This window comes from Anabrus simplex, chromosome 12 (genome assembly GCF_040414725.1).
Source record: "Anabrus simplex isolate iqAnaSimp1 chromosome 12, ASM4041472v1, whole genome shotgun sequence".
NCBI classification, from domain to species: domain Eukaryota; kingdom Metazoa; phylum Arthropoda; class Insecta; order Orthoptera; family Tettigoniidae; genus Anabrus; species Anabrus simplex.
In genome coordinates, this window is record NC_090276.1 from 71,711,391 (window position 1) to 71,731,620 (window position 20,230).

At 39.9% G+C, this 20,230-nt stretch overlaps 3 protein-coding genes across 3 annotated transcripts; all 3 read left to right on the top strand.

Moving 5' to 3' along the window:
- Positions 1-203: 203 nt before the first annotated feature.
- LOC136884478 (protein Tob1) lies at positions 204-1,648 on the top strand. Its single transcript, XM_067156672.2, has 2 exons — positions 204-346; positions 1,226-1,648. Exons 1-2 carry the CDS (start codon positions 332-334, stop codon positions 1,508-1,510), a joined length of 300 nt encoding a protein of 99 aa, XP_067012773.2. The 5' UTR covers positions 204-331; the 3' UTR covers positions 1,511-1,648.
- Positions 1,649-6,319: 4,671 nt separating this feature from the next.
- On the top strand, positions 6,320-11,776 carry LOC136884276 (vacuolar protein-sorting-associated protein 36-like). The gene is made up of 2 exons (XM_067156345.2): positions 6,320-6,346; positions 9,078-11,776. The coding sequence occupies exons 1-2, from the start codon at positions 6,332-6,334 to the stop codon at positions 9,447-9,449; spliced, it is 387 nt and encodes a 128-aa protein (XP_067012446.2). The 5' UTR covers positions 6,320-6,331; the 3' UTR covers positions 9,450-11,776.
- Positions 11,777-17,713: 5,937 nt separating this feature from the next.
- Positions 17,714-19,109, top strand: LOC136884577 (forkhead box protein P1-like). Its single transcript, XM_067156837.2, has 2 exons — positions 17,714-17,824; positions 18,704-19,109. Exons 1-2 carry the CDS (start codon positions 17,810-17,812, stop codon positions 19,016-19,018), a joined length of 330 nt encoding a protein of 109 aa, XP_067012938.2. The 5' UTR covers positions 17,714-17,809; the 3' UTR covers positions 19,019-19,109.
- Positions 19,110-20,230: the final 1,121 nt, after the last annotated feature.

Below are 20,230 nucleotides of genomic sequence, written 5' to 3' on the forward strand. Positions count from 1 at the left end.
ACCCCCTTAAATGAAACAAACTTCAGTTAGGATTGAGTGCGATATTTTCTGGACTGTTGAGCAGAGCACTTCCTCCTCAATGGTCAGTTTACTCTCAGCCTCCCAAAGATGATCGGGTGAATAGAAGTGTCTCTAAGCTTGTTGAGTTATATTCCGGCATTCTCCGAATTTACACTTCAGAGAGTTCAGCACTGACGACCTTATTCAGGCCAATAACCATTGTTTATACAAATGTTTCACAGCTGTTTTCCAAGGCGAATACGTGTTTGGAGCCAGCACTCTCGGTGTATATAAGATACCAGCTCTGACAGGAGAATTCATCACATCCACCATGAGGTCCATCACGGTAAGTAGAACAGTACTTTGAATACTTAGTATAGCTCTAGAGACTGTGGAGCACACAAGTTGTAACAATCTAACTGGTGGTAAGGCACAGTGAACAGAGGTCGATATTTTGCTTCACTCTGCGGGTTACAAGCTAACTGAACATCAGCCATTGAGAATTAAAATTCAATTTTGGGCATTCTTTCTTATATCCCGAAAATGTAGACGAAACTTTTGGTGAAGAACTAAATTCTTCCATGGGTTATTTCTGGAAAATTATATCTTGGAATGAATTTTAAAGTTATATGTGATAAAATATTGCCTGCAAGGTGGTGTAAGAGCCCGGGTTTGATTCACGGCAAAACCATTGATCATCACCTCCACCTGAGGGCTCGTTCGAGGTCCACTCAGTCTGTCTGATTAAAATTGAGGAGCTATCTGACAATGAGATAGCGGTCCATGTAAAGAAAGCCAAAAAGAACGCCTGAGAGTTTAGTCGTGCCGACCCACGTAACAGTTCGGAAACACCATATGTAGAAAGAAATACGATAATTTTCTTTATCACAAAACAAGCCAGTGGAAGATGAATTCATATACTTCGTGTACTTTCAACAAATTAACTTATAATGTGTTAAATTTTGGACAGAACGAATTAGATTGTAATATGGCAATGCTTTATGCAGAGTAGGGAAGTATTTCTGCTCACTTTCCTTCTTAGGAGAAATTTAAACTAATATTATTTTAATTTATTAATCCAAATAATGGATAAAAAATTATAAACCTAATCCCTAACTTCGGTTCAACAGTTCGGTAAGTCTGTAATACCATAATCCAGTAACTGAGCACGTGACTGAACATTAAAAATATTCAGCCGATATAATATGTTTATATCATTTTTCAGCTCTTTTTCCTGCTGTCAGCTGTGTGCGCTGTCGCTATGGGACAGGCATTATACAACCCATTCTTTCCTCTACAACCTATTAGCGATTTCCTTCAAGTCCCAAGTTTCATGGACCCGCTTGGACTTTTCCACCAGCAAGGTAGCAGACAGCAACAGCAACCACAGCAGCAGCAGCAGCAACAACAGCAACAACCACCACAGCAGCAGCAACAACCCCAGCAACAACCACAACAGCAGCAACAACCCCAGCAACAACCACAACAACAACCACAACAGCAGCAGTAAGAGCAGCCAGCTAGCGATGTTGAGTCAGCAGCACTCCTGCACAGTAGAAATATAAATGTGGTCTCTGTATCACATCACTTCCTGTTACTTTTGATGTGCATAATGACATTTAAATAAAAAGGAATTCGCAATTTTAAATGTATAATGCTTCTTCTTTACTTCAATATCTTAGAATAATTGAGGATATCCGTTGTCACTATTATGAGATTATTCATTGTAAGTCAGGGTGATATCTCCTCATCAGTTTTTCATATCATAATTGATTTTAACATAAAGATATCTTTTGAAGGTGGAGAAGGATTTCACTATTGCGAACGGTCCTTGCTGACTGATCTCATGTTTCCTGACAAGAGTGACGTCTCCTCTGATACTGGTACTGAAGCTACACATATTTATTCGTCATATGGTCTCAAGATAAAGACAGACAAAGTAGAAACCCTCACAGCGAATGTGCGCAGAATACTGCTCACCTAAATGACGAGCCAGTGAAGTGAGGGGTATGTACTGGATGTTTCACATACATACTCCACTGCAGAACGGGTGGTCTACCCGCTTCGTTGTAGGTGGTTTCATAATGACGCACAAAACGGCAACCCGCAAACCGAGCTCTATAGCTGCAGTCGCTTAAGTGCGGCCAGTATCCATTATTCGGAAGATAGTCTGTTCGAACCCCACTGTCGGCAGCCCTGAAGATGGTTTTCCGTGGTTTCCCATTTTCACACCAGACAAATGCTGGGGCTGTACCTTATTTAAGGCCACGGCCGCTTCCTTCCTATTCATGGGCCTTTCCTATCCCATCGTCGCCATAAGACCTATCGGTCTCGGTGCGACGTAAAAAATCTAATAGCAAAAACAAAAGCTGAAAAACCACCTTCTACGACACGTCAGGAAATGCAGGATAAAAAAAGAGAATATATGGATAGATTTTTACCAGACAGATGGCATGATGACGTCAGAAGAGAAGAATAATTCTGACTACGAACTCTGACATACCATAATGTGCTTTTTATTAAATGTTCATGAAACCAATTTAAAGGGTGTAAAGGGCAGGGAAAACAATATGACCGCGACAGACACATCAGGACGAGTTATCTGACCTATTTATAACGAATGCTGCGGAGCAGCGCGGGTCCCGTAATAATAATAATAATAATAATAATAATAATAATAATAATAATAATAATAATAATAATTGTATCGGGAGGTAAACCTCTACGCCGCACATTTAAATCTTGCGCCTAGAGGAACTCCTCTACTGGAGGAACCGTAAACTTGAAACTAGACCTACTTAAACCTTTACGCACAATATTTCACCACTAAAATCTGATGGAATTTTGTTATTTTGAAGTTTCCTGAACTGACTGTACTTCTACTTGTTTTGTTTGCCCTTCATAATAATTTTCAACCTATCACAGCCTTCTTCTTCGATTTTGAGTGTAACCTTTAAATCAACCAATAAATTGAAAGGGTGTGGCTGGTTTATTCGTGAAAGGTCTCTAACTTTCCCCGAGGGTTTATAAACTGCAGATTTTCTCGTCTCTTGGCCATTTGATCGTCATCTAACTAAGTGTGTGTGTCAAGCAGGAGGCGGGCGGCGCCTCTTTCATCTGGCAGCAGTACACCGACACGGTAATGGCCACATAACATCTTCCTTGCTGTAGTTAACTCCGCAGTTTAACCCGAGGGAAAGGTCCGACTCATTTACTATGGGACCTAATTTTCTAAAAATGTTACTTTTTTCCGGTTAATGTCAGAATTTCATAAAAATTTTAACTGTAAATCGGGGATAGAGAGTGAGTTACCCTCTCGAGCTCCCCTTCATATTGCTTCCAGGTGCTTACATTTTGTAACTGGTTTTCTTCCTTTCCGTAAGATCTTAATTTATTCTTGTACGTGTCACCTCTATAGTTTGGGAATAGCCCCTGTTTCACCGGCCTAGTGCCCTTTAGGTTTTAAGTGTTCTTATCTAGGAGCGCAGGCATTCGCCTCCTTTCATTTTGTATTCGGGCCATTCATTTTCTGTTATTTCTTTTTACATGAAGGCCCTATATGTTGGGTACGAGATACCCCTGTTTCAATTTGTAAGTTGGGCCGTGGAAGGCCAAAAGTTGTAAGGTATTTTTGGTGTTGCCTTGAGTAGGCTTGAGAACTGAGAGCACGTTAACTCTTTTTTTAGTGCTGTAAAGTGCCTCCGGGAGGCCTGATATTGTATATTGGGAGCAAGCGCTCCATCAATTTAGGGGATTTCTGCCCTGTGAACAAATTTATGCTTGTCTGTAAAAAGTGAGCTGGGAGCTCCAAAAATTGTAAAACTAGGGGCTTGTAGCCCGAGAGTGTTAATGTTTTCAAATCTTGGATTTTTCTAAGTCTTGTTTCTAATTTTGGACCTGAAATGTCATTATTATCTCACTAAGTGAAAAGTTGTTAAATTTGTTGTTTTTCGAAAATATAACCTCCAGTTAAGTTTTTAAATTATTTTCTAGACATTGTAGTTAGACCCATTCATCCCGGTACATTCTTTCACCTCTTCTGCTCCACGGGTAACTCCGTAACAACAACAACAATAATAATAATAATAATAATAACAATAATAATAATAATAATAATAATAATAATAATAATAATAATAATAATAATAATAATAATAATAATACCTTGCTATGAAGAAGAATGGCCTGATAGAAAAATTGGAAATTAAAGAGGGAAAGGTCTTAAGGAAAATTCTTGGTCCAGTTAAATACAAGGATGAATATAGACGTTGGCTTAACTATGAGCTGTATACTCATGTCTAGAAGATCTCTGATGTCATGCGAAGAAGGAGAATTGCATTTTATGGCCACTCGTAAGATTGAAACCCACACGATTATCGAACCAGATGTTTACCTATTTTAAGGACAATATGACCCAGTCAGCTTGGTTCAAGGAGGTGGAAAGTGATTCACAGTAGATGGAGATAACTTATGAAGATATACAAGAACGCAAGCTACTCAGAAGGAAACTCAAAGACCACCAGGGTTTTCAAGAAAGGCCAAACTTGAAGATAGGAAATACGTGGACGGAGGAAAGAAAAGAGCAACACCGACAACGAATGAAGGAGAATAATAATAAACAACCTTTACTAAAATACAAAGAAAAGGATTGCCGAGTGAGCGTTAATTCTCACTAAAGAATTTTGTTCTGTTGTAGCACGTCCTTGGATGATACTTGGCACACCTCTGATTACATAGTACACATACACCTTTGTCAGTCGGGCTGTGAAATGTTCTGATTTAACATATGAATGGCGAGTCTCGTTATTATATGCATTTGATCTTGATTCTCATTGGTCCACGTTCTGCCCACCATGGCGTCCGTCTTGATCGATCACTCTTCTTTTTGTTGTCTACACTCTAATAAGTGACATCATCCTCAGGTCCTCTTCGTATAAGGATCCTTTCGCTAGCTTGCAAACTAATCCTGTAGAGGACATTTTTCCAACTGTTGCGCACATTTTAAGAAACGCGACTTAACACACTCTATACTTTCGAGATCAGATGATTCCACATTATTTCGAGACCATATGACACACTGGGTGAGATGGACGTATAGTAATAGTGTCAAGGCTGTAATTAGAGAAAAGACTGTTAGATTTTTGAAGATGTAGATGGCTCTGATGACCCTTACTGACCTCTATTGTGTATGATAACTGAATTACTTTGCTTAAGTCTGGAGGGTTATACCCAGTAATTAAATTTGTTGTTCACTACGGTTAATGGTTCGTTGTAAAAATTGAGGGTAGATCTTCCGCCTTTCCTAAATGTCATTTGAAACATCTAGTGAAAGTTAATTTCAAAATGACTTTTAATTTACCCATTTTTCTAGTTTTATTAATGTTCTTTGTAATAATTGTAGTCTGTTTGAGGACCCTAACACTATGCCATCTCCATGAATAGTGTCTACATTGGGTGTCCAGATTTATACTGATAATGTCTGCCGTGGCGATAATTGAATAAGAGTCGACCTAAAATATCGTCCTGCAAATCTCCGTTCGTTCGCCTGATGGAACTTAGTGTGGTAATGGCGTCGTCAATTTCTATACAGTTTTATAGCTGTATAACTATAATCCAAGGCTGAAAATGTACGGGAGGGTGAAGCTGGGTTTCGGACCCAACTCCAGAACTCCAGAATTTTCTTCCCCATGTGCGTAATTTAACCTGATGTAACTTAACACCACAGAGTGATAGTGGTGGTGGTGATTATTGTTTTAAAAAGTACAACTGGACAACGATCCTATATTAACACTAATAAGAGGGAAAATTGGCAGGTGTCGTACATGAAGCTATTGGTCAAAGAAAGACAAAGACCATGAAGGGCGTGAAAATGAAAAACTTCCAACGATTCGCAAGCCTAATACCGCCAGGTTAGGAAATGAACAAGGGTTAACCACGAGGTTCGGACAGGATAAATAAAAGTGAGGAGGAGCCAAGCATAAGTGTGGGTACCGTTGTCACCAACCAACGTTCCCAAATTAAGAGCCCCTGGGGATAACATCACAGAGTCGTCACATATAAGCATCCTTCACTGTCAATCACTAAAAGTCATTGGAAGAACAGAAGGGTCTGGTTGAGATGTATTTCGGATCAAAGTGGAGATATGGATAATTTCGTCACTCCCTCTATTTACATTTTAGGGAGTTGAACATTGACGACCTTCTACAGCCCACTAACCATTTGTTTATACAAATGTCTCACAGCTGTTATCCGAGGCAAATTCATGGGTTGGAACCAGTGCATTGAGAGTATATAACACACGAGCTCTCATAGCAAATCAACCACAATCACCATGAGGTCCATCACGGTAAGTAGAACAGAATTTTGAATACTTGGTATAACTTTCAAGCCAGAGACAATACAGAGGGTTGTTACAGCCGAACTAGTGTTAAGGTACAGTGAACAGCGTCAGGTTAATTACGCGTTACCAACTGTACTTTTAACAAGCTAACTGAACATCAGCCATTCTGAAATAAAGTTGCTTTTTGAGATTTCATTCTTACATCCCCAAAATAAAGGCTCCGCTTTCAGCGAAGAATTAAATCTGGTTATTATTAATTTGCTGCACGGAATATTTTTTGCAAATTATATGTATGAGTTAAGTACGATAAAAATTAAATAAAAGGATCATGCGCTGCTTCTTTTGAACTAACGATACAACTCAACATTAGGATCAAGATTGTTGCCTATAAATGAAAATTACGTTTATGACTTAAACATATTGTACATTGAATATAATATTGTTTAATGAGAATTGTAAACATTCGCACTTTGTTCAAGTCTACGTTCAGCCTGATTAAGTATAAAATCAGTTTGAAGCGTAATACCGGGTGAGTCCGCTGCGCCTAGATTTTCTGTTGTTAGGCATCCCAACGAACATCAGTGATAACCTGGTCGATTCTCCTTTGCCGCATACCGAACTATAGTCGCCTTTAAAGCACTTACTGCGTCCTCACAGCAGGATTTTTGCAAAAACATGTATGCGCCAGGTATTTATACAATGTATCAAACCGTCATGCAGTTATGTAAAAAGTATTTCTTCCTTTCTTTCTTAATCCGTTTACCCTCCAGGTTCGGTTTTTCCCTCGGAATCAGCGAGAGATTCTAATTCTACCGCCTCAAGGGCAGTGTCCTGCAGCGTGAGACATTGGGTCGTGGGATACAACTGGATATAATGACCAGTACCTCGCCCGGGTGGCCTCGCATGCTATGCTGAACATGCGCCTTTTGGGGGGATGGAAGGATTGGAAGGGATAGACAAGGAAGAGGGAAGGAAGAGGCCTTGGCCTAAGTTAGGTACCATCCTTCCATTTGCCTGGAGGAGAAGTGAGAAACCACGGCTTAGAGGATGGCTGAGGTGAGAATCGAACCCCCATCTACTCAGTTGACATCCCGAGGCAGAGTGGACCCCGCTTCAGCCCTCGTACCACATTTCAAATTTCGTGGCAAAGCTGGGAATCAAACCCGAGCCTCCGGGGATGGCAGCCGATCACACAAACCTCTACGCCAAAAAGGCGGACATGAGAATATTTATTTTATACATGTTTGAATTAAGCAGGACTTGAGTCATATTTCAAGATTAAAATTTCCACCATCAGATAAACAAAAAAAATGACGTGAGGGTACTGGCATGCGTTGGCTTTGTGTATGATTCTCGAAGTACAAAATGCGAATAAACTTACGAGGCTGAATTGAGATTCAAACCCACCTACCAACAGCATGCCATCGATTTTGGCGTTAATTTCATATGCTACTGAAATCTAAAAACTGACACATGCTTTTTCAGTATCCGCAAGCCAATTTGATGTGTAAATACATGTCGCATACATGTTTTTACAAAGATGATGTGTTCAGTAAACGGTTGAGAGTGACTATTGCTTGGTGTACGGCAAAGGAGAATCGACCATCACACCACTCACGTTCGCTGGGGTGCCTAACAACAGGTATAAGTGTAATCGTGTGCTTTGATGCCGTGATATGCACTTTCTAAAATGTGCCATCTAGACAGCGCGTGTACCAATTTGAATATTTTGATTGTCCATCTATCGATAAACAAAAGTAAAATTCTACAGGAATGCATAACATCGCTGAGTTATTTTCTTTTCTTCGTTTACCCTGAGTACGTCGCCAGAGGTCTTTATCGTGCCAAATACAATGTCATGGTGTACAAAGAGTTTTGTCGCTCCTTTAAGAAGGATCTACAGCAGCCGGAACTGAACCCGTGAAATAGAGATCTACCACTGGTTTGCTGCTCACTTTCATTTTTAGGTTAAATTTAAACTTTAACAATCTAATTTAATTAGGGAAATATTGGAATAATCCATGACGTGGGTGGAGAAATCCTTGAAAGAGTAAGAGCACTTAAATATCTTGGGGCAGTACTCAGTGAGAGGAATGAGATAGACCAAGAAATAATGGCTAGAATTCAAGCAGGAAACAGGTCAAGGTTTACAGTCGCAAAGCTGCTCAAGTCCCGGCTTCTATCGAGACACACGAAGATAAGGATCTGCCAGACTCTAATACAACCCGTTGTCCTACATGGAGCAGAGACCTAGACACTGACCAAAAAGACAGAAAGAAAACTCATGACATTTGAGAATGCTGTGCTGAGGCAGATTTTTGGACCAGTGAAGGACAGAGGGGAATGGAGGAAAACGACAAACCTTGAACTTCAGAAATTTTACAAATTGTTAGACATTGTGGCTGTGATTAAAGAGAGGAGGATGAAGTGGTATGGACACGTAATGCGTCAAGAATGTCAGATAACCAGGCAGATGGTGGAAGAAAACATCAGAAGCAAAAGACCACAGGGCAGACCACGATTGAGATGGATAGATGAGGTCAGAGAGGATATGAGCAGAATGGGACTAACCGAAGAGGAATACACTGATCGAAAAAGGTGGAGGAGGCTAATTGGCGAGGCCAAAAACAGACTACGGTTTGTGTGGCCAACCTAGTAAGTAAGTAAGTAATAACTGTGCAGTTGGCAGAACATTAGAAATATCCAGCTGAAGTAGTATGTTTATTTCGTTCTTCAGATCTTTTTCCTGCTGTCAGCTGTGTGCGCCGTAGCTATGGGACAGTTTGGCCTGCACTTGAATCCATTCCGTCCTCAACAAACTGTTGCCGATTTCCTTCAAGTTCCAAGTTTCATGGACCCGCTTGGACTTTTCAACCAGCAAGGTAGCAAGCAGCAACAACAACCACAGCAGCAGCAGCAGCAACAGCAACATCAGCAACAACAATCCCAGCAACAACAACAACAACCACAGCAGCAGCAGCAGCAACAGCAACATCAGCAACAACAATCACAGCAACAACAACAACAACCACAGCAGCAGCAGCAAGAGCAGCCATCTAGCAACACTCAGTCACCAGCACCCGCTGTCAGCAGCACTCCTGCACAGTAGAGAGCTAAATGTATCACATCACTTCATGTTACCTTTGATGTGGACAATGACATCCTGAAGTTAAACAGAGACAAGGTCAAAACCTTGAAAAGTATGTGACGCAGGCTATTGTTCACCGGAAGGACGAGCCAGTGAAGTAGGAAGCATGTACCTAGTTGGCGTTTTACGTACAAACTCCAAAGTAGAACGGGTGGTCTACCCGGTTCGCTGTAGGTGCAGGTAACGGTTATCTGCTACAACGTACAGTAAGTCATTCTGCCTAATGTTTCAGGGACTAGATACTAACAGAACACTCAATTAATTAGTCGGTGGTGAGAATGTTTGAGGTTAATGTTATACTGTTTATAGTAATAAGTAAGTTATAGGAGGTGGTAAAACGAACGGCAGCCAATGGTATGATGACATACGACATGAAAATGCGGGTTCATCTAGAAGAAAAGTCCTGATGATGATGATGATGATGATGATGCTTGTTGTTTAAAGGGGCCTAACATCGAGGTCATCGGCCCCTAATGGTACGAAATGAAATGACAACAAAAACTTCAAAAAATCCACTGACCAAAATAAATAAAAAATGTCATGAAAAATGAATGGATGGGCATGAACCCAAAACACAAAAACAAATAAGAAACAAACAAAAAAACAGTGGATCCGACTCAAAAACGGTTATAAATAATAGTATTACTGACCAAGAGACCACTTATAAAGCACAGTCCTGAATTAATTATGCTTGATGTCTAAAGGGGTCAAAACCCAGGTCTAAGGCCCCTCAGTATGGTACATGTAGCGAATAAAGTAGAACCATGATATTTCTCAAGCTGCGGTAATAATCAAAGGTAGCGTAAACTCACGGTGTTCCAAACATGAAGGTACTACTCACAAGTATTGTACGTCGTAAAGGTAACGCAGACCTATGGTGTTTCTCACACAATGGCGCCACTCATAGCCAACGTAAACCGATGAGATTCCTCACCTATGTGTACTAAGCACGGACGCCGGCATTCCCTTGGTGTTCCTCATATAGTGGTTCAACTCACAGGCAACGCCCAGACCCGTGGTGTTGCTCACATGGGTACGACTCATGGGTACTGGAAAACCACACTGAACCCCGCTTGAGTGCTACCAATCACAAAACTATTCAGTACCTAACAGAGTGATACTACTCGCAAGTAAAAGCTACCCATGGTGTTCCCCACGTGATGGTGCGAATCAAGAGTAGTTTCACGGTTCTAATTCAATCATCCCTTGGTCGCCCCCTGTAGTCGCCTCCTACGACAGGCAGGAGATACCGTGGGTTTATTCTACATGTGCGTCCCCCACCAGCAGGGGTAGTGTGTTTGGTCCGCGAAAGGTATTTTATTTCTCTCAAGTCCGCCGGCAAGCCGGTTAGGACCTCCCTATCCGCCACCTGGGAAGCACCACGTGGGAATATCACCTCTCCCCCTGCTACGCCTGCGTAGCAGGTTCGTGGAGGAAAAGTCCTTACAGTTTATTTACTATATTGACGGTGTGAAAGTAACTCATGAGTTTCACTGTAAGTCCATAGATGTTATTGCAGGTAATCACATTAACGGGATTGTAAATAAAGTTTACAGCCTTCTTCATATAATTATGATGGTACTTACCTTTCAAGTAAGGATTTAAAGGATACGATGTAATATTTCTTGTTAGGACGACAATAAGAGTACGGTTACTGTTAATAGGCTGGCCCCGTGGTGTAGGGTTAGCATGACTGCCCTCACCCGGAGGCTCCGGTTCGATTCCCGGCCAGGTCAGGGATTTTTACCTGCATCTAAGGGCTGGTTCGGGGTCCACTCAGTCTACGTGATTACAATTGAGAAGCTGCCTGACGTTGAGATAGCGGCCCGGTCTAGAAAGCCAAGAAAAACGGCCGAGAGGATTCGTCGTATTGACCACACGACACCTCAATCTGCAGGGTTTCGGGCTCAGCAGTGGTCGCTAGGGAGGCCAAGGCCCTACAGGGCTGTAGTGCCGTGCGGTTAGGTTAGTTAGGTTACTGTTAATAGAGTGTCACCGTAAAAATGTTTCGATAATTGGAACATATCCAGATAAAAGTAGCACGATTTGCTTTAGGTGATTTCCGATAAAAGAGATGAGTTACGAAAAGTAGTTGCGAACTCTGGGCTGAGAAGACTTCGGAGTAACGAGCCGAACAGCTGACCTCCTGACAGACAGCTGGTGGTGGTGATTATTGTTTTAAGAGGAAGTACAACTAAGCAACGATCCTCTATATAACAGTAACCAGAGAGAAAAAATGGAAGGGGTCCGACATTTCGAAAAATGAAGGTATCGGACAAGGGAAGACAAGGGCCACGAAGGGCGTGAAAATGAAAGACTCCCAAGGCCTCCATATGTAATACCGTCGAGGTCAGAAAAAACAAGAGTTGATCAAGGGAGGTCGGATAGGATATATGAAAGTTAGGAACATGGCACAAGTAAGTGGAAGCAATGACAGGACTCAGCTAAGGGCCCCGTGGTCGCTAACACACACTGCATAGTACAAAGCCCCTGGAGCCCCCGACAGACAGATTGACTGGCTGAGTGGATATAACACCTTTCTCTCTTCCATCCCCGAATGACCAGCAACTGAAAAATTCTGAATAGTAACTTTTACCAATACATTTAATTATTCATCATTAGAAATACTTCGAAGCTAAATGTTTATTATCTAACTGAGATATAATCCACTTTTCAATACCAATGGCTACTGATCTGAATTTATGGATGTCGTCTAAGTGGCAGAGTTCCTATCAACTCTTTCCCTAGAATTTTCTTAAATGCTTTCAACGAAGTTGGTAATTCATCGGACATCTCCCTTCGTATTCCCTAATTCCTCTTCCTACAAAGGAATATTTGAGCTCTCAAATTCAAACTTCATATTATGATCTTTCCCTACGCCAAAAACTACACTCAAGCTTATTCTTCTACTGCGGTCATTCGGCGCCATCTCCCTGCTCACATATCGGAACATACCGCTTAGTCGAGCAGCTCGTCCCCTTACTACCAATCTTCCCAGCCCAAAATTTGCAACATTCTCGTAACATTACTATTCTACGTAAATCCCGTATGACAAACCGTGCTGCCCTCCTTTCGATCCTTGTCACTTCTTGAAACAAACAATCATAGTGAGGCTCCTACACACTGGAACCATAGGCTAACTGAGGTCTTATCAGTCACTTACATGTAGAGCTGAGAACATTCAGGCGGTAGTAGGTTAGACCCGAAATTTACTGAAGTGAATAACAAGTATTCTCTAAACTGCACAACAGTTGTGCCAGTAGTTTTGCATAAACATTAGGGTATGGCCGTTCAGAACTCCTACGATTAATGTTACTCTTACTACATTACGGAAGAGCGAACTAGATGACAATCCCTAATAATCAAATTAGTTTGATTGCTTAAAATTCCCGGCTCCATATACACTCTCTCCTTTACGTCCTTACTACAACATTTGAATATATGAAGCGATATACAACTTTAAATTACAACTTCGTTATTGTGATTACCCCAATGAAGATATTTCCTTTTGGTAACACCAGGGTACTACAGTGTTCCCCATGAGGTATACTGTTATCCCATCAATGCAGTAGTTAAAGCTGGTTTGTGTTTCCTTATTATTTCTGCCCATGACAATGCTGTGTATTATTAGAGCCACATTGTTACACAAATTGTGTTCCGTAATGAAAATTTCCTTCCACATTTTCCCGAATTCATATTCATCTAGTATTGTCTTCATCCTATTCACCCAGTAAATTTAGAATTTAGTGTAATCTTACATTTAACAAACTGTTTAACAACATATGCCTATGTGGTCATCATTTCCCATATACCTCTCTCACCAATGTCCGCAGTACAACCTGACAACCCCACTACTATTTTGACAGGTGTCCTTAAAATTACATCTAATATCACAACATATTCATCTATCCCCAAAATGTCTGCCCCATACAAAGACTCCGATTCAAGCCCTGAATGAGATATATTTCTCTGAACTTAATAAAACTTTGATTTTTTGAACCCTTTAATTTAATATTTTTCACGTATCCTCTCTTTAACAGTTCTGACCATCTGTTATTTCTGGTTATTATTAATCTCAGTTTTTTTATTTTTAACTATTTTTAGCTTCGTTACACTTATTTTCCTTCTTCATAAAAACAGTGATTATTTTGCAGATTTCATAAAACTATTTCTCATTGAAGTAATTTCTATCCCGTTTACATTTGCTCATCCTAACAGGTGCATGTAGACGAACGCTGTACGCAAAGATCATGTCTGGCATATCTTTAATTATTCTGATGATATGGAGAAACTCCTTTCACATTTCGCTTCGACTTGAAGACATCATCAATAAAATTACACAAAATCCATTGGAAACTATTTTCAACGCTGACTGAGACGAGAATTTGACAGTATGTCCCAAAATATTATCCCCATTTTTCTTTTTTTTTACAATGTAGAAGAGGAATGGAACTTAAATTGTCACTATTTATTATTACATGCATGTGAAAAATATATTTTAAAATATTAAAGTGTGGATGATAAGAACATTTTTAATTATTTAATATTTCAAACGAGTTCAAATATTATTCAGTTTTTAGTTTAATATCTAATATTTTCACATCTTACGCAAGGCTCCCTTTTGTACAAATAATTGGTCATTCTTTAAATACTTCAGATAACATTTAGTGTGGAAAGTAAACCTTATATATTATGTTCGTTTTCAGTAGGAATTAGTAGCAATCCGCGCAATACACTAGGCTAAGGATTTTTTTTCGATGCTTGGCAATACCAACAAGAGCAGGATCAAGAAAGACTCCAGAAACTGGTTTCAACTCGAACGGAAATCAGCAACTTGGACCAGGGTCTTTTTTAAATATTTAAAATAACAACCGCAAATAGCGGAAGAAACAACCTGCCAACTGTCGAATGGATAACAAACGGCACGACCCACTAAGAACTGCTCCAGTGTCACCACCCTCTGCTCGGCATAAGAAACCAGCACTCCACACGAGATTGTTTGATGTAGTTTGTCAATTTTAATTTTAATAATTCAGCATTCTGAAAAAAATTATTCAAATCTAAAGAAAGTAGATTTTCCTTGTCTTAATTCATATAGATAATCGGAAGTTTGGTTGATCGTTGCTGTTTTATTATTGGGTGTCTGTCGTGAATAGCGCAGCTTGTATGGCACACGAATTACCGAGGTTCGAATCGTGGTCACTATCGGGTACAATTTTCACCAGAAAAAACACGGGATGGCATCACGATCCGGGTGGCTCCTGAGACATCAAAAATAAATGTTATAATCTGATGGAAGTCATATTTTTCTGTTCTTCTTTTTGGCAATTTATTTCACCGAAAGCGAAAAATATAGAAGTTGTTGTAGATTTCTCTAGTACGGTGATTTCCTTATCCAGAAATCTTTCCTTCAATTTTCCTAAGCGTGAAGAAATTTAAATGACCTATGATTTATTTGAGTTTTATTGCTTCTTCGCTCGTTAAACTAAAACGCATGCAAAATCACGTCCTCCTGTAAGGACTTTCCATATGACTCATGATGCGTTACAATCACGTAATAGCCTCCGTAATGTTCGATTCAACTGCCAGGTGACAATTGAGGGAGAGATTTTAGTAGCTTTACTCATATCAGTTACTATGGATTCAGGATAATGTTATTAAAAATGTATGTGGTAGCGTTTAAGCAATTTACATTTCGACATAAAAAGTCTCTAGTTTTCTTGGTTGCGGAATGGGATTTAAAAGCTCTCACTCGATCCCTTTAACAGCTAAGAATTACAGGATTTCGTAAAATTCCAGGGTATATTTCAGAGAAATCTACAACGTAAGGACTTCTTTTACAGTTTTCCCAATCACAGCTTAGCAGTGATATAAATGTTGTTTCAATTTTCCTCATAGCGTTTATCATTGGCTGTTACACTGTTTGTTTTGTTCTTCACAGTAGGTCGGATAATCTGTACACTAGGATCGTTTCCCTGTCTGTATGGTTTGAATATTAAAATCATATTTGGTTTTTTTACAGGACAGGACAAAATTGCCGGTTCGATTTGTTCTTCGTCTCTCTGCTTGTCACAGCATCACGGCAAATCGATTGGAGTGAAGCTTGGTACTTGAGGTTAGAATGAGGGCGAAGCGGATCTTACCAATATTCTATTCAAAGCATTCAGCAGTAGGGGTACTTCGGAGGGGATTAAAAACATGGTACAAACAGCCTTTCCCCGAGCCAGAAGGGGAGAGAAGCCGAGAGTCGAGGGTGCGACACCTTGGACGGAAGGCCTGACATGGAGCAGGACTCCAAGCCTAGTAAGGAGCTATTCACCCCTGATGGTATTCAATTATGGACCCTTCAAGTCCCTACTCAGTACCCTCCTCATTTTACTGCATGTTGCTGAGAATGCTATCCTGTGCAGTTTAATGGGTTTGAAAGGAACCTTACTGAAATGAGTAACAAGTTTATATGAGGCTTGACAGCAGTCGTGTTACGATATTTTCATGAACATTAAGGGCTCAGCCTCTCAGAACTCCTAAAAGGTATGTTACTCACATAACAACACTTCCTTCGCGACAAATTTGTTTCTATTGTAACCTATTAGACTACTGCTTAAACTTTCGAGCGCTATTGTGAAGCCTTCCTAAGATTCAGCACGCGAAGTCCATCCGTCAGTTGCTGGGTAATGCTCCCACTATTATCGGAACACCGCCAATCTATCATTTCTTAGCGGCAGATATTTGTGAGCCTTTTTCCTAATGTTTTCTGGTATTTTGCCGGATCTTCTATTGTGATATCAATCCGATATATGGCCTACAATTTCGCATTTGTCAGTAGAACATTAGGTTGTTGTGATTACATTTAAGGTCAAGGATTTAATTTTTCTTTATTAATAATAATAATAATAACAATAATAATAATAATAATAATAATAATAATAATAATAATAATAATAATAATAATAATAATAATAATAATGTTATTTGCTTTATATCCCACTAACTACTTTTACGGTTTTCGGAGACGCCGAGGTGGCTGAATTTAGTCCCGCAGGAGTTTTTTAACGTGCCAATAAATCTACTGAGAGGAGGCTGACGTATTTGAGCACCTTCAAATACCACCGGACTGAGCTCGATCGAACCTGCCAAGTTGGGGTCAGAAAGCCAGCGCCTCAATCTTCTGAGCCACTCAGCCCGGCATTCTTATTAATTTTATTATTATTATCATCATTAGCAGACGGACACCATTTGTTCACGCAATTCTTTTAAGATTCGTCTTTCTAATCTTCCAATGCGCTTGCATTGACTCTCTTTCATCCTTCAGTCCACTCGTTGCCTGATCTCTTTGGAACTTCATTGTCTGGCTGTACTACACATCTGTTTACACTTTGGCTCAGCTGATTCGTGTCTATGACATCTGATCTGATATATCTTGGGTGTCTTCAGGTCTCTCTTTGACTTTTTGGATCCATGGTATGCTCTTCACATTTCCGGTCAATGTAATGATCTCGTTGCTGGAAGCCTCTGAACGTGTTCACATAATTTCTATTATTGTTTTCCGATATCTGCTGCCAGATTAGATAGTTTCTCTGTTCCTTTATGAATTATCATTCAGAAAGCGTTTTCTGCATAATAAGGGCCAGAAATTTCCTCGTGCTCTTTCGTTCTACCTTCAGGACATTATTATTATTATTATTATTATTATTATTATTATTATTATTATTATTATTACAATTTGCCTTACTTCGCACCGACACACATAGGTCTTATGTTGACGAAGGCATAGCAAAGGGTTATGAATAGGAAAGAAGCGATCGTGGTCTTCATGAAGGAATAACTATGTTCAAATGCCAAACCATCCCAAACCATATTCTGGGCTGCCGACTTTCGAATTCGAACCCAACATCTCCAAGATGAAAGTTCACAGCTACGCAACGCGAATCGCACGGCCAATTTGATCGGTCGTGGTCGAACCTAATACTACGGCGTCGTTCCTTTTGAACCCCCTTATATGTAACAAACTTCAGTTAGGATTGAGTGGGATATTTTCTGGACGGTTGAGCAGAGCACTTCCTCCTCAATGGTCAGTTTACCTATCAGCCTCCCAAAGATGATCGGGTGAAGAGAAGTATCTATAAGCTTGTTGAGTCATATTCCGGCACTCTCGGAATTTACACTTCAGGGAGTTCAGCGCTGACGACCTTATTCAGGCAAATAACCACTGTTTATACAAATGTTTCACAACTGTTTTCCAAGGCGAATTGGTGTTTGGAGCCAGCACTCTCAGAGTATATAAGATACCAGCTCTGACAAGAGAATTCATCACAACCACCATGAGGTCCATCACGGTAAGTCGAACAATACTTTGAATACTTAGTATAGCTCTAGAGACTGTGGAGCACACAAGTTGTAACAATCTAACTGGTGGTAAGGCACAGTGAACAGAGGTCGATACTTTGCTTCACTCTGCGGGTTACAAGCTAACTGAACATCAGCCATTGAGAATTAAAATTCAATTTTGGGTATTCTTTCTTATATCCCGAAAATATAGACGACACTTTCGGTGAAGAACTAAATTTTTTCATGGGTTATTTCTAGAAAATTATATCTTCGAATGTATTTTAAAGTTATATGTGATTAAATATTGCCTGCAAGTTGGAGTAAGAGCCTGGGTTCGATTCACGGCAGAATCATTGATCATCACCTGCACCTGAGGGATGGTTCGAGGTCCACTCAGCCTGTCTGATTAGAATTGAGGATCTATCTGACAATGAGATAGCGGTCCATGTAAAGAAAGCCAAGAAGAACGCCTGAGAGTTTAGTCGTGCCGACCCACGTAACAGTTCGGAAACACCATATGTAGAAAGAAATACGATAATTTTCTTTATCAAAAAACATGCCAGTGGAAGATGAATTCATATACTTCGTGTACTTTCAACAAATTAACTTATAATGTGTTAAGTTTCGGACAGAACGAATTAGATTGTAATATGGCAATGCTTTATGCAGAGTAGGGAAGTATTTCTGCTCAATTTCCTTCTTAGGAGAAATTTAAACTAATATTATTGTAATTTAATAATCCAAATAATGGATAAAAAATTATAAACCTAATCCCTAATTTCGGTTCAACAGTTCGGTAAGTCTGTAATACCATAATCCAGTAACTGTGCAGGTGACTGAACATTAAAAATATTCAGCTGATATAATATGTTTATATCATTTTTCAGCTCTTTTTCCTGCTGTCAGCTGTATGCGCTGTCGCTATGGGACAGGCATTCTTCAACCCATTCCTTCCTCAACAATCTATTGGAGATTTCCTTCAAGTCCCAAGTTTCATGGACCCGCTTGGACTTTTCCACCAGCAAGGTAGCAAACAGCAACAGCAACCACAGCAGCAGCAGCAGCAGCAACAACAGCAACAACAGCAACAACAACCACAGCAGCAGCAACAACAGCAACAACCACAGCAGCAGCAGCAACAGCAGCCAGCTAGCGACGTTGAGTCACCAGCACCTGCTGACAACAGCACTTCTACACAGTAGAGAGCTAAATGTGGTCTCTATATCACATCACTTCCTGTTACTTTTGATGTGGACAATGTCATTCAAATAAAAAGGAATTCGCAATTTTAAATGTATAATGCTTCTTCTTTACTTCAGTATCTGAGAATAATCGAGGATATCCGTTGTCACTATTATTCGTTGTAAGTCAGGGTGATGTCTCCCCATCAATTTTTCATATCATAATTGATTTTAATATAATGTCCCTTTTGAGGGTGGAGAAGGATTTCACTATTGCGAACAGTCTTTCTGACTGATCGCCTTCTTCCTAGTAACAGTGACGTCTTCTTGTGTTGCTGGTACTGAAGCTTCGTACATTTTTTGTCATTTGTCTGAAGACAAAAACAGACCAGGTAGAAACCGGATGTGCGCAGGCTACTGTTTACCTAAATAATGAGCCAGTGAAGTGAGGAGTAAGTGCAGGATGTTTCACATACATACTCCACTGCAGAATGGGTGGTCTACCCAGTTCGTTGTAGGTGCTTTCATTATGATGCACACAACGGTTACCCGTCATGACTCAAAGTAAGTCATTTTGCCGACGTTGTAGGGGCTACAGACAAAGACTATAGAGTACTTTATGCATAAAAGGACTGTGGGTAACTACAAGAAAACCTGGAAAACGTTGTGAAATGGACAGCAGATAATGATTTGATGGTAAATGGAGTGAAAAGTTAGGTTTTAAGTTTCATCAAGAAGTACAGTCTCCTATGTTTTCGTTACTGTGTTGATATAGTGAAAGGACACCATGACGATCACTGTATGTAATCACATTAAAGGTTTCAGATCTCTTCATATGGTTACCAGCTTATTTAGAATTTTTAGAAAGTCATTAGTAAGACCGCAATTAGGAGAAGGATTTTAACGTACGTATAGATAATTCCCAAACAAAATTAATGCAGAACTGTCGTTCAAAATCAAGTGATGCAGGAAATATTAGATTATTTAATCAAGTGTTAAAGGAAGTAGATGAATATCGTTATTTGATTAGTATACTAACTGAGTATGTCAGAAATAAGGAGGACATAAAATACAGAGTAGCACACGCAAGGAAGCCCATTCTTATGAAAAGAAATTTTGTCACTCCGAACATTGATGTAGGAATTAGAAAGATATATGTGGAGTCTTTTATCTGTATGGAAGTGAAACATGGACGATAACTAGCTCATATAGAAAGAGAATATAAGATTTTGA